This window comes from Pristis pectinata, chromosome 9 (assembly GCF_009764475.1).
Source record: "Pristis pectinata isolate sPriPec2 chromosome 9, sPriPec2.1.pri, whole genome shotgun sequence".
Taxonomy (NCBI): Eukaryota; Metazoa; Chordata; class Chondrichthyes; order Rhinopristiformes; family Pristidae; genus Pristis; species Pristis pectinata.
Genome location: NC_067413.1, coordinates 26,385,890 through 26,397,900, shown reverse-complemented (window position 1 = coordinate 26,397,900; position 12,011 = coordinate 26,385,890). Strand labels below are relative to the sequence as shown.

At 39.6% G+C, this 12,011-nt stretch overlaps 1 protein-coding gene across 3 annotated transcripts in view; it reads right to left on the bottom strand.

The window, feature by feature from the left end:
* snap47 (synaptosome associated protein 47) overlaps nt 1–12,011 on the bottom strand; it is a 30,574-nt gene that overhangs the window by 17,468 nt on the left and 1,095 nt on the right. For 2 of the 3 annotated variants that reach the window (XM_052023793.1, XM_052023792.1), the window contains exons 2-5: nt 11,449–11,484; nt 10,642–11,170; nt 4,411–4,901; nt 1,737–1,849 (exon numbers count right to left, since the gene is read on the bottom strand). In XM_052023793.1, coding sequence (XP_051879753.1) covers nt 1,737–1,849; nt 4,411–4,901; nt 10,642–11,170; nt 11,449–11,470 — 1,155 coding nt within the window. In that variant the 5' untranslated portion in view covers nt 11,471–11,484. The remainder of the gene's footprint in view (nt 1–1,736; nt 1,850–4,410; nt 4,902–10,641; nt 11,171–11,448; nt 11,485–12,011) is intronic. The other variant, XM_052023794.1, reaches the window with a different exon arrangement.

Sequence of the window (12,011 nt, the reverse complement as noted above, 5' to 3'; positions counted from 1 at the left end):
GGGGGCCAGCATCAGAGCCTGCAGCAACCAACTAGGCCACAGCCTCCTAACCCAAAAATGACAGTTTACAGGCAACCCAGTGTTACTAGGGCAAGGGGTTTGCATTCTTAGAAAATGATTTTCTGTAACACGAAGCTGTGTCATCTGTACATTCGTCAAACAAGAGTTGAAAAGAAAAAATAAATTGTGTGGATTTATTTACTTTTTAAATCGCTCCCCCACCCCCCCCCCCCCAATAAAAATTCCTTGAGTGAATTTTATTCTGCATCTCAACTTTTTGGGTATTGCTTCGCGAGTTCTCTCAGCATGAATTTCTACTACCAATACGGCCATAACGCGGGGTCATCTGTATTTCTACTCTCTGTTTTCCATCCGTTAACCAATCCTCAATCAACACTAGCATATTAACTCAATTCTGTGTGTTCTAATTTTATTTAATAACTGTGTAAGGTTTTACAGCATTCCAAGCATACCACATCCACTGGATGCCCTTTCTCTCTGCTTGTTACAACCTCAAAAAAACTAACAGATTTGTCAGATATGGTTTTCCTTTCCTAAACCCTACTGAGCCCAATCCTATTACTCTTAACTGTTCTGATAATACTTCCTCAATAATAGGTTCCAGCATTTCCCTTGCTACTGACATCAGGCTAATTTGTGTGCAGTTTTCAGTTTTCTTTCTCCCTCCTTTCAAGTACAAGTTTATTGTCATGGGCAAACATACCCAGAGTATAAATGCCGTGAAAATTTGCTTTTTTACAGCACAGTACATTACAAATTACATAAACTTAAATTAATGCAAATAGTGCTATTATATTTACTATCTTTCAAACTGTGGGAACCATTCTAAACTCAATGGAACTTTGGAAGATGATAACCAGTGCATTCACTAACTCCATACCCACCTCCTTCCAAATTCTTGGGATACATGTCAACAGGTTCTGAAGATTTCAGTTATGTTGTTCATTCCTCCTCCTTTTTAAAAAAAACTGATAAATGCTAATTTCATTCAGCTGCTCCATCATGCCAGACCTGACGTTCTCCACAATTTCTGGGACACAGAGACTTATAGATCATCATTAATTACAAATGTGTGTAATTTTTATCATAATGAATAGGCTAACTGATCTAAATTCCCTTCCTCCTCCTCCCCTGCTTTATTAAATGGTAGAATAACCTGTGATGTTTCCATACCTAAAGAAATATAAAAACATAAAATAGGAGCAGTAGGTTACTCAGCCCCTTAAGTCTGCACACCATTGAATATGATCATGGCTGATCTGCTCCATGAGTCATCTCCTCTTTTGTGCCAGTTCCTCATAAGCCCTCAATTCCCTGATCTTTGAAAGTTTATCTAATTTCTCTTTGAATATCCCAATTATCTAGTAAGAAGCCTCTTTACACAAGAAACAAATAAAGGCAAGTAGAGGGGACAAATAGTAGGCAGTCAAGTGGCAAATAGTCACACTTGAATTTTGCTCTGTGATTTCTGGTTCACAGCTCATTGTCTAGACACTTTTTATTGTCACTTCTTTCTCACATGAGCTAAATGTAAAATTGTGAAAGTTAGTTAGCACCACTACCACACTTTCTGAAAAAAATGACAATGTTTTTTGACAAAAAAAAGTGTACAATGTAGTTACATAAACAATGACCTGGGTTTGTTTACAGTACAGATCTTTCTATCTCACAGCATTAAGTCTACGAATGGAAAAGATCTTGGGGAATGCACTTACCTGTCTCAGCTCTTGCGCTTCAGCCTCCGAGACTGTCTGCTCACACACCTGTTGGGACATTTGTCCACCACTTGCTGAAGCAGGATGCATCACCCTGTCCAAGAAGCCAGTCGCTGGGGAAATAAATACAAATGCCTATTTAATGGGTTCAGAATCCAATTGGAGTAGCTGTGCCTACCTTTGGTCACTTAGACACCAGAAAAGCAACCAACCCATGAAACAGTGCAGTAAAAAGCAGAATTAATCATTAGTACTGATTTATGTGGACAGATAAAAGACACAAAGTATTGATAAAAACTACATACTATAAAATTCATGTGAAAGCAAGTAGTATATAATGGCAGAAACAGTATATTGCTTCATTCTGAATCACAATGCGAAGACATGGAACAAATATTGAAAAACAATACCCACTGGATAAACAGAAGCCCATAATAAGAATGTTCCTCCAAAAGTTGATATTAAAATCCATCATAATACCAAGACTATTACTTAATACCACCTGTTCTCTCTCTGACAAACACACACAGTCGGACTTTTTACTTTCAAACTTCACACCTTGCCCATCAGTGTTTGCACCTACTTATAGCCAAAATATCACCTCTACCACACAGACTCTCATTCATACCTTCAGTTCCAATGGCCCATTTTCTCCAAAATTCCCATTGCCTTCACTCCAACTTCAACCCACACAAACTTCCACTCATCAACCACCTTTCCTCTTGGCTAATTCCACTGCACGCCAATTGTGTAATGATTTCATATCCTGGTTTATAAGTTCTTAGAGGCTTCCACTTTTCAACCTCTACCATAGACCGGAGGACCTACGCGATCCTCCGCTTTTTCCAGCATTATACATTGAGGATCTAATGTCCTTGTGCAAGAAAAGAGAAGCAAGATATAGTCAGAGAGCAAAATAATGTTCAACATAAAATAGGAATATAAAAGAACCTAGAGAAAATATAAATATTAATAGAGTGGAGAGTGGAAGCATAGAGTGGGCGGAATTTCAAATTTAGATGATAAGAAACTGATTTTTATGTAAAAACAAGGAGTATAGAAATAGTCTTGGAACAAGGATAGTGATGAAATAGACAATATTTGAAGAAATTTAATGAAGCAAAGTGTAAAGTAGCAGTGCTTTAAAACAAATATTGAATATTGATAGGAATGCAGAAATGGAAAGATGTGAGAATATCTGTACACAAATCATTGAAGTTGGTAGGATAATTTAAGAATAATATTATAACACACTGGTAGGCCATAGCTGGAGTGGTAAGTTCAAACTGAGGCATCCATTCCAAACTGTTAAGCCAAAACTCTGGGGTGCAGAAGAGATTTATTAGAGTGACATCACCAATGAGAGACTTTTGTTACCCATATTAGAGAACTGGCTTTTTTTCATTGCAGTAGGCAAGGTTAACTAAGTGTATATTTTAATAAATAAGGGAAAATAGTTTCTAATATCAAAAAAGTCAATTTCCAAAGTACAAATATTTAGGGTGATTGGTAACAGCACCAGAGGCAATAGGAAGAAACTTTTCTGAAAACAAAAGACAACAATTTGCAATCCAGAAGATGTTGACTGAAAGCAAGTTTCAATAGTACCTTCCAAAAGAACTGGGGAACTACTAAGGGAACAAATAGAATTATGGGGCATTAGGAAACAAACGGGGGTTGATTATTTGGATAATCCTACAAAAGGGATGACAAAGAGATGATGTGCGGCACATTGCCCTTCTAGAACAAAGAACATGACAGCACAGTACAGGCCCTTCGGCCCACGATGTTGTACCAACATTTTATCCTTCTCTAAGATCTATCTAACCCTTCCCTCCAAATTAGCCCTCTATTTTTCTATCATTCATGTGCCTATCTAAGAGTCTTTTAAATGTCCCTAATGCATCTGCCTCCACCACCTCTGCTGGCAGTGCGGTCCACACACCCACCACTGTGTAAAAAACTTACCTCTGACATCCCGCTACACCTTTCTCCAATCACCTTAAAATCATGCCCTCTCGTGTTAGCCATTTTCGCCCTGGGAAAAAGTCTCTCACTGTCCACTCGATCTATGCCTCATCATCTTGTACACTTCTATCAAGTCATCTCTCATCCTCCTTCACTCTATTCGCTCAACCTATCCTCATAAGACATGTTCTCCGATCCTGGCAGCATCCTGGTAAATCTCCTCTGCACGCCCTCTAAACCTTCCACATCCTTCCTATAATGAGGAAACCAGAACTGAACACAATACTCCAAGTGTGGTCTAGCCAGAGTTTTATAGAGCTGCAAATTACCTCTGTGCTGTACCATTCAATCTTTTAATGAATTTAAATACTAGTCAACAGAATTGCAGTTAGGAGCATTCATTAACGCCAGAAATAAAAAGCTCCCAGCCTGTGCAATAACTTGCAATGAGTCTGAAGATAAATTGTATGCAGATTCAATGAATGACCTTTAGTCCAGAGAGAGATGATGATAGAAGAGTGGAGCAAGACAGATCAAATGGATTTATCTGTACACAAAGGGTGGACATCTATGAATCCAAGGCTTCTTCAGTCTAAACATTCTCATAAGTTTCATGTTTGACATTAATTTCACATTCAGTATTACTACTGTATTGTGTCTTCTTAAGTGCAGTGACCATAGCACCTGAGTAATTAAATTTGCATACCTGCATTCCATATGGAGCTGCCCATGCCAAGGTTCTCCGAAACAGAGGAATCCTCTGGTCTGAAGAGTCCTAACAGGTCCTCTTTAAATTGCACTTTTTTGGAGTACTGGATCTCTACAATGGAAATAACATCAGTCATCCTTGCAGACTGCAACGTAAATGAGATGTCAGGCTTCCCGATAAACCTCTGGCGGACAACAATCTCATAAGGATTCTGCACTTTAATATCATCGACATCTTCCCGCCGGTACTTGTGCACAAGCTGCTCGTTTGAATCCCTGATTTCCAAACCTGAGCAAAGAATCGCGAGTGTACCCTGTTTTAGGTTGGGGTCTGGACCCTGGGAGTAAAGGATGGGGACAATTAATATCAAGCCATCCTTTCCAAAAGCCTGTGAAGAAGGCAGAGATTCTGGCTTATTCTTCACTTCCTGTTTTCGGAGGCGACTGCTGAAAGGCCACCACGGTGGAGACTCCAGCTCAGTTAGCAGCCTATCACACAAGAAATATATGTGTTATTACATATAACAGAAATTTTGATTCAGAAAGCAAATAGAGCCTCTAAAGTATCAAAGAGAGAATTTAAGTCAGTGATTTTTAGGGTGTTTATTAACTTAGCAGTTACATTATTGGACCAGTGTCAGATACCGGCTGCAAACTGAATTAAATAAATCTATGGGCTTGACAAAAAAGTAACTTCTGGTAGGTTTATAGCAAGCACACATATGGATCACCGATGTCATTCAAAAACAGAACCTACTTCATGGACCGAGCCTACATGTAGCTTTAGTCTCACTTCATCCCTCAAAATGAATAATAAATGCAGTCCTGACAACACTAAAATACAAAGGTAAAATGCTTCACACTGACAAGAGTCAAGCAAGACTACTTTGTATGCTTGCATCATAAGAGCATGGATTAGAAAATTCAAATTAGCTTACATTTCTGATGGAAAGTCATTGACCTGAAATTTCTGGGCAAACAAAAAAATATATACTACGTGACTGAATTTGTAACAAAACATCATATTTTCAAACAGCAGTCAAAAGTCAAATCATAGTACTGTGGGGCTAGTGAAATCTTGGCCTGATTGCTAGTGCAAATGAAATAAACACTGGTATGTTTCCTTTGCTTCTGGAATTTTCTCCACACTTTCAAAAAAGTTTCAAATACCTTTTGACCATGCTTTTTTAATTATCTTACCACCTATGAAGGGCTTATACAAACTTTTATCATGTGAGGAGTGCTACAAATGCATAACCACACTGAAGGAACACTTAACATTCACCGTAAGGGCTAAAGGTTTGTACAGAACTCCTTTTTGTAACTAGCGTGGCAATAGTGAAGTAAAAAATAACTTTGGAGAACGGGGGGAGGGAGTTACATTCCTAGACAGTCTATATTGCTGTGTCATTTGTGCATGCATCAAGAAACACGTGTTGAAAAGAAAAATTTACTTTTTTTGCCCCTGCATATATTCTGTGAGAATGAATTATATTCCGTATCTTAAAATTTCAGGTGGCGATTTGTGAATTCTGTAAGGGAACATTTGTGCTACTTGTATAAACATTGCCCAACCTCCACCAGAACCAAGTCCTCACCATTAACAACCACAAGATGAACTGGGCCAGCCATGTTCAATGCTCATGCTTGCTCCACCACTCAGTGTGACCATTGCTAATATACTCAAGCCTCTCCTCCTCTGCCAGTTCCCTGATCTTTCAAAAATGTACCTACTTCCCCAATGATCAAGTCTTTACAACCCTCCAGCAAAGAGAATTCCACAGAATCATACAGCATGGAAAAAGGCCATTTGGCCCAACTCATCCACCGACCAGTGGACACCTTTTTCTATTAAACCCATCGTCCAACACTTGGTCCATAGCCCTCTATGCCCAAGCGATTCAAGTGTATAGAGATTCATTACTCTCTGTGGGAGGTTGCTACCCACCAGTGTTTTAAATGATCACCCCGTAACCTTGTAACCACATCTCTACTGTGTATGGCTTTAGCCCCTTTGCCAAAAGAAGCAAATCCATTGTGTTGATTCCTAGGTGAGAGGTGAACTATGAGGAGAACTTATATGACGTAATCCTACCAAAATATATAGAATTCATAAGTAGATGCTGAGGCTATTTCTCTGGCTGTAAATTCTAGAACTAGGGTCACAGTCTCAGGATTGGGGCTGGTATTTAGTACTTGGATGAGCAAGAATGATTTCCACTCAGTAATTTTTTTTTACCCGAAAGAGCCATGTGCTTTATTTGTGTTATTCAGGATGCTGGCCTAGCCTAGCGAGGCCAGCATTTATTATCAAGCCCAAAGTGCCCTCAAAATGGTGGTGGAGAGTCACCCTCTTGAACCACTGCAATCCTGCAGGTGAGGCTTTTCCCTACAATTCTTTTTGGAAGGAAATCTCCTGAGTTAGATCCACCAATGAAAGAACAATGACACATTTCCAAGCTAGGATGGTGTGCAACTTGGAAGAGATTCAGCAAGTCAGGAACATCATTGAAAATGTAGCTTAAGTCAGTTAGGCCTAGGGCACAAACCTGAGGAACTCCTGCAATGACCTACTAGAACTAGAGTGATTAACCATCTTCTTCTGTGCAAAGTGTGACTCCTGCCATTTGATTGGTTTCCCTTTAATGCCCTTGATTTCAATTTTACTCGGGGTCCCAGATGTCACATGCTGCCTTGATGCAAAAAGCAGATATTCTCAGCTCACCTTTGGAATTTAACTCTTTGGTGCACATTTGGACTGAGACTGTGAGAAGGACCCAGCAGTAACTGAGCAGCACTCTATGTGCCTGTTGAAAACACCATCAACAATACCTTCTACTTCAGATAATTGATAGCTGATTTATTGAATGGTAATTAGCCAGATTGGATTTCTCCTGCTTTACATACAGCACATAGCTGGACAACTTTCAACACAGTCAGATAGATGCCAGTATTATTACTGTATTGGATCAGCGTAGTTAGAGAAAGTTAATTCAGAATGCAATTCTTTAATATTATAGCTAGAATGGTGTCCACTCTCATAGCCTTTGCTCTATCATATTGTCACTTGTTTCTGGAGCGAATGGAATTGCCTGAAGTCTCCTTTATGTGACAGTGGGGATCTCAGGAGGAAGCTGGCAGTTTTGGCTGAACATGGTTGTGAACAGGTCAGTCTTGTAAAAGGTATTGGTTTATTATTGTCACTTGTACCAAGGTACAGTGAAAAACTTGTCTTGCATACCATTCGTACAGATCAGTTCATTACACAGTGCAGATACATTGAGTTAGTACAGAGTGCATTGAGGTAGTACAGGTAAAAACAATAAGAGTATAGAGTAATGTGTCACAGCTACAGGGAAGTGCATTGCAGGTTGACAATAAGGTGCAAGGTCACAACAAGGTAGATTGTGAGGTCACAAAGGGGATGCTTCTTTTGGAAGTATCTACAACTAAAGGTCATTGTTTAAAAATAAAGGAATGCACATTTAAGACATCTTTCCTTCTCAGCAGGTGCAAGTCTTTGGAACTCTTCCTCAAAGGGCCATGTAAACAGGTCTTTGAAATACCTTAAGGTTAAGATAGATGGGTACTTGATAAGCATGTGGACCACAGGTAGGTGGGAATTTGGAGTTCAGGTTACAATCAGATCAGCCACATTCTTATTAAATGGTAGAGCAGGCTTTGATATCATTGGCACCTCGTTGTTAGATATGCTTAGTGCTTCTCTTGGCATGCTCCCTTCTGCACTCCTCATTGAACCAGGGTTGATCTCCAAGCTTGATTATATTAACCAAATGAGGGATATGCCAGACCATAGTTGAGGGTAGCAATCTTTACCCATCCCCAATTTCCCCTGAGATGGTCTGAACTGCTGCAGTCCTTCTGGTGAAAGTACTCACACAGTGCTATTGGGCAGGTAGTTCCTGGATTTAGACCCAGAAAACACAAGGGACGGGTAACATTTCCAAATATGGTAAGTGTGCAGCTTGGAGGGAAGCCTGAAGGTGGTGGTGTTCTCATGTACCTACTATGCTTGTCCTTCCTGGTGGTAGAAATCACAGGTTTGGAAGTTGCTGTTGGATTTGCGTGAGTAATTGCAGTGAATTTTATATATTGTACACATTGCCAGAGTGAATAAATGTTCAAGGTGGTGGATGGGATACCCATCAAGCAGACTGCTTTGTCCTCGATTGTGTTAAGCTCCTTACAAGTTGTTGGAACCACCCTCACTCAAGTGGAAAGTAATTCATCTCACTTCTAACAAGCTTTCAAATGGTGGAAAGGCTTTGGAATGTCAGAAGATGAATCACTTGCTACAGGATACTCAGCTCTGTCCTGCTCTATTTATGATTTGTCCAGTTAAGTTTTTGGTAAATTATGACCCCCAGGAAGTTGATGATGGAGCACTCAGCAATGGTAATGCCAAGAATAAATGGTTAAACTATCTTGTTTAAAGAAGTTATTGTTTGGTAATTGTGGCAGAAATATTGCTTGCCACTTATCAGTCCACATGCAAATGGTGTCCAGTCTTGCTGCATGAAGGCATGGAAGACTTCATTTGCTGGAAAGTTGCAGATGAAATTAAACACTGTGCAATGATCAGCAAACATACCCATTTCGAAACTATCATGGAAGAAATACCATTGGTGAAACACAACAGGCATGTTCCCTCCAAGTTGCACACTATCCTTTCCATAGGAAGACGGTAACCTATGCACAAGTTCTCAAAGCAAATAGGGTTCAGAGAAAATGATGGCTTTGCCAACACTATTCACATCTTTAGAGAAATAATAACTATTAATAGTATAGCCAACATCACCCGTTACAGTCAAGTAATCTAATAGTCATTGTCAAAGTTTACACATAGGGCAACAACCAGCTGACAAAGCCCCAGAATTGTATCCAAAGAGTGAACCAATGCCTAATGAACATTGCCCTCAAACTCTGCTCGTGGCAACTTCACACAATTAGAAAGTTAATGATTAAAAATGTGAAATACCAGTGAAAAGCATTGTGGGAACAGCCTAAATAATGAAAACAACTGGGTGTTTGTGTTTTAATCCACACAGCTGCTCTTGCAGGCTCCCTGATGATTTCCAATCACTGGGGAATTTTGATTACAGTTGGATCCAGGCCCTAAAATGGAGAGGTTACCAGTTCAGAAACCACTTTGCCAATAGCTTATGTTGCAAATGAAAATATAAAAACTCATGCTCACTGGCAATAAGATTCTTTTTGAATGCAACCAATAGCCAAGCAATCATTTCCTTAGGCTATTATCTGGCACGGTGAAACAAACCTGAATTTCTTTATCTATAACCGACTTAATTCTAAAATACTAACTCTTCCATTCAAATATAAACATCAATTACATTACACATGTATTGAGTTGCACACAAGCCAGTTGTTCCTTTTTAATCCCTCTGTGTGTTGTTCAGGTGCAGGAGTTGTCACAGAAAAACATAACCTATACAATACCAGACAACAACTTGGCACAATACAGTGCCACTGATGTAACAAAATGAGCCAAATTCATTTCACAGAGCATACCAGGACCAGAATACTGAAGCAAAGGAGACAACTAAACATTAGGTTAAACAGGCAAGTTTTAGGGAGCACCTTAAAGAGGGAGAGGATGTTGGGGAAGCAGAGATATATATAAAGGAAAGGAACTCAAGAGCACATGGTCAAATGGGCCATTGGCACAGATGCCGTCATGAAACAGGAGGTATGAGAAATTCACATGATTAGAGTTGTAACTTCTTGGTGGATTGCATGTTACAGAGATAAGGTGTTGCAATGAATAAGAAGGATTCAGAGTACAATTGCGAGTTATGCAAGGCTGGAATTAGTTTGGATGCAAGGAGATGTATTTTCCTCTCTAAGTGTTTCCCAAATCCTTACAGAATTTTGTAAGGATTAGATGGAATGTAAAACAGTTTGATAGTTGGCAGGCAGAAGTGACTTGGGATAGATTTTTTTTCTCACATACATTAAGAAAGGTTTGGAGAAGGGATTTGCTCTCATTTATTCCAATGTGTATCTACTAGATTTTAGAATTGGCACAAGGACACACACACTACTCAGTAGCATGTGGAACAAAATTGCTTCTTTTAATTCACCGTACCTTCTGATGCATACACCCGTGGGCCCCCTTTTCAATGGCTTACACCGACACTTATTTCTTAAGCTCACATTTTCTCATACAAGAACAAAATGGCCCCAATACCTGTTCGCCACATCCAAGTCAGACTCAATCTTGTCTAGCCCCTTCATGATGCGATCAAATTGTTCACCCTGATGATGCAGCACTTTGGCTGTGTCTCCCAAGCGTTGTTGAGAACTGGACGCCAGGTTGATCAGCTCCCTCCCCTTCGACATGGGCCTGGGGTCGGCCTCCACCTCAGACGAGAGCAGCTGTGCCCGCCAGAAGTGCTCGATAACATTGAACACCACTGTTCGGTTGGGTTGAAGTGAACTAAACCAGTGCTTCTCACTGCCACCCACCAGCACAGTTAATGAGCTGAATATGAAGCTGGATGTTTCCTTCTTGATGCCAGTGATGCCAGAGAGCTTGAAGCTGGTCAGAATGAGCCCTTCTTTGTCAGATGTGAAAGTCAACTGATATGGTGTGAGTGACAGCTTCCCATAAACCCATCGCTTCTCACTCTGTAAATAGTAGGAACCAGGCCACGAATGGATGCACAAGTCTTTGTTCATTGCAGCAGCCGCTGCCCCTTCCATAAATGTAAGAAAATCTGGAGAATCACAAAAGGGTAGGGAGTGAAATTTGTTTGGCATTTAGTAGAAGAAACCACAGATCAGCTTAAAAGGTGAAGCTTTAATGTCAGGATCCTTGAAAATACAGACTTGGTAAATATTTTTGCCTTCTTTAAAAAAAAAATCTGAATTTCTGGTGTTTGACAATTTTTTCTCAAGTGGGAGAACAACCTACAAAAGTAGTAAGCCTTACACTGGAATTCACAATTTGCCATCACAAAGATACACACAAAAAAAATCTGCACCACATACCAACCTGAGTGACCTTTTTCTGGCATGAATTCACAAGACTCTGGAAAACAATAATACACACTTTTTTTAAAAAAACAGCAAAAGGACAACTGTACCTCACCTATTCCCACATCCAACAACAGATCTCTAAAGAAACAAATCTAAATTGTCTCAAGATTTATACCATCCACTTTAATGGCCACATTCACCATACTGAAGTTTCCTTAGTGGCCTCATCTTTCATATCTTTAAAGGTTCCACTAGGTCTCTTAAAGTCCCTTCTGAAAGAATTAGATTCTCATGGAACATCAACAGTTCCTCATAGCTTAAGTTTCTTAACCTTTCTAATCATTACACATGTTCATTCCTTCACCTTAACAGCAAAGTTTTATTTTTTAATATGATTAAATACTCTCATATTTTAGGGAAATTTTGTACATTCAAAACGATTAAAAGCAGCTACATTACAAGATCCAGCATTAATGCATTCGACATTTATTTTCATCTTAGCAACATTTCTTCTCTACCCACCCAATTCCAATCATTTCCCCAAAGTCTGAATCTTTTAAGTATATACATGCAGTCCAA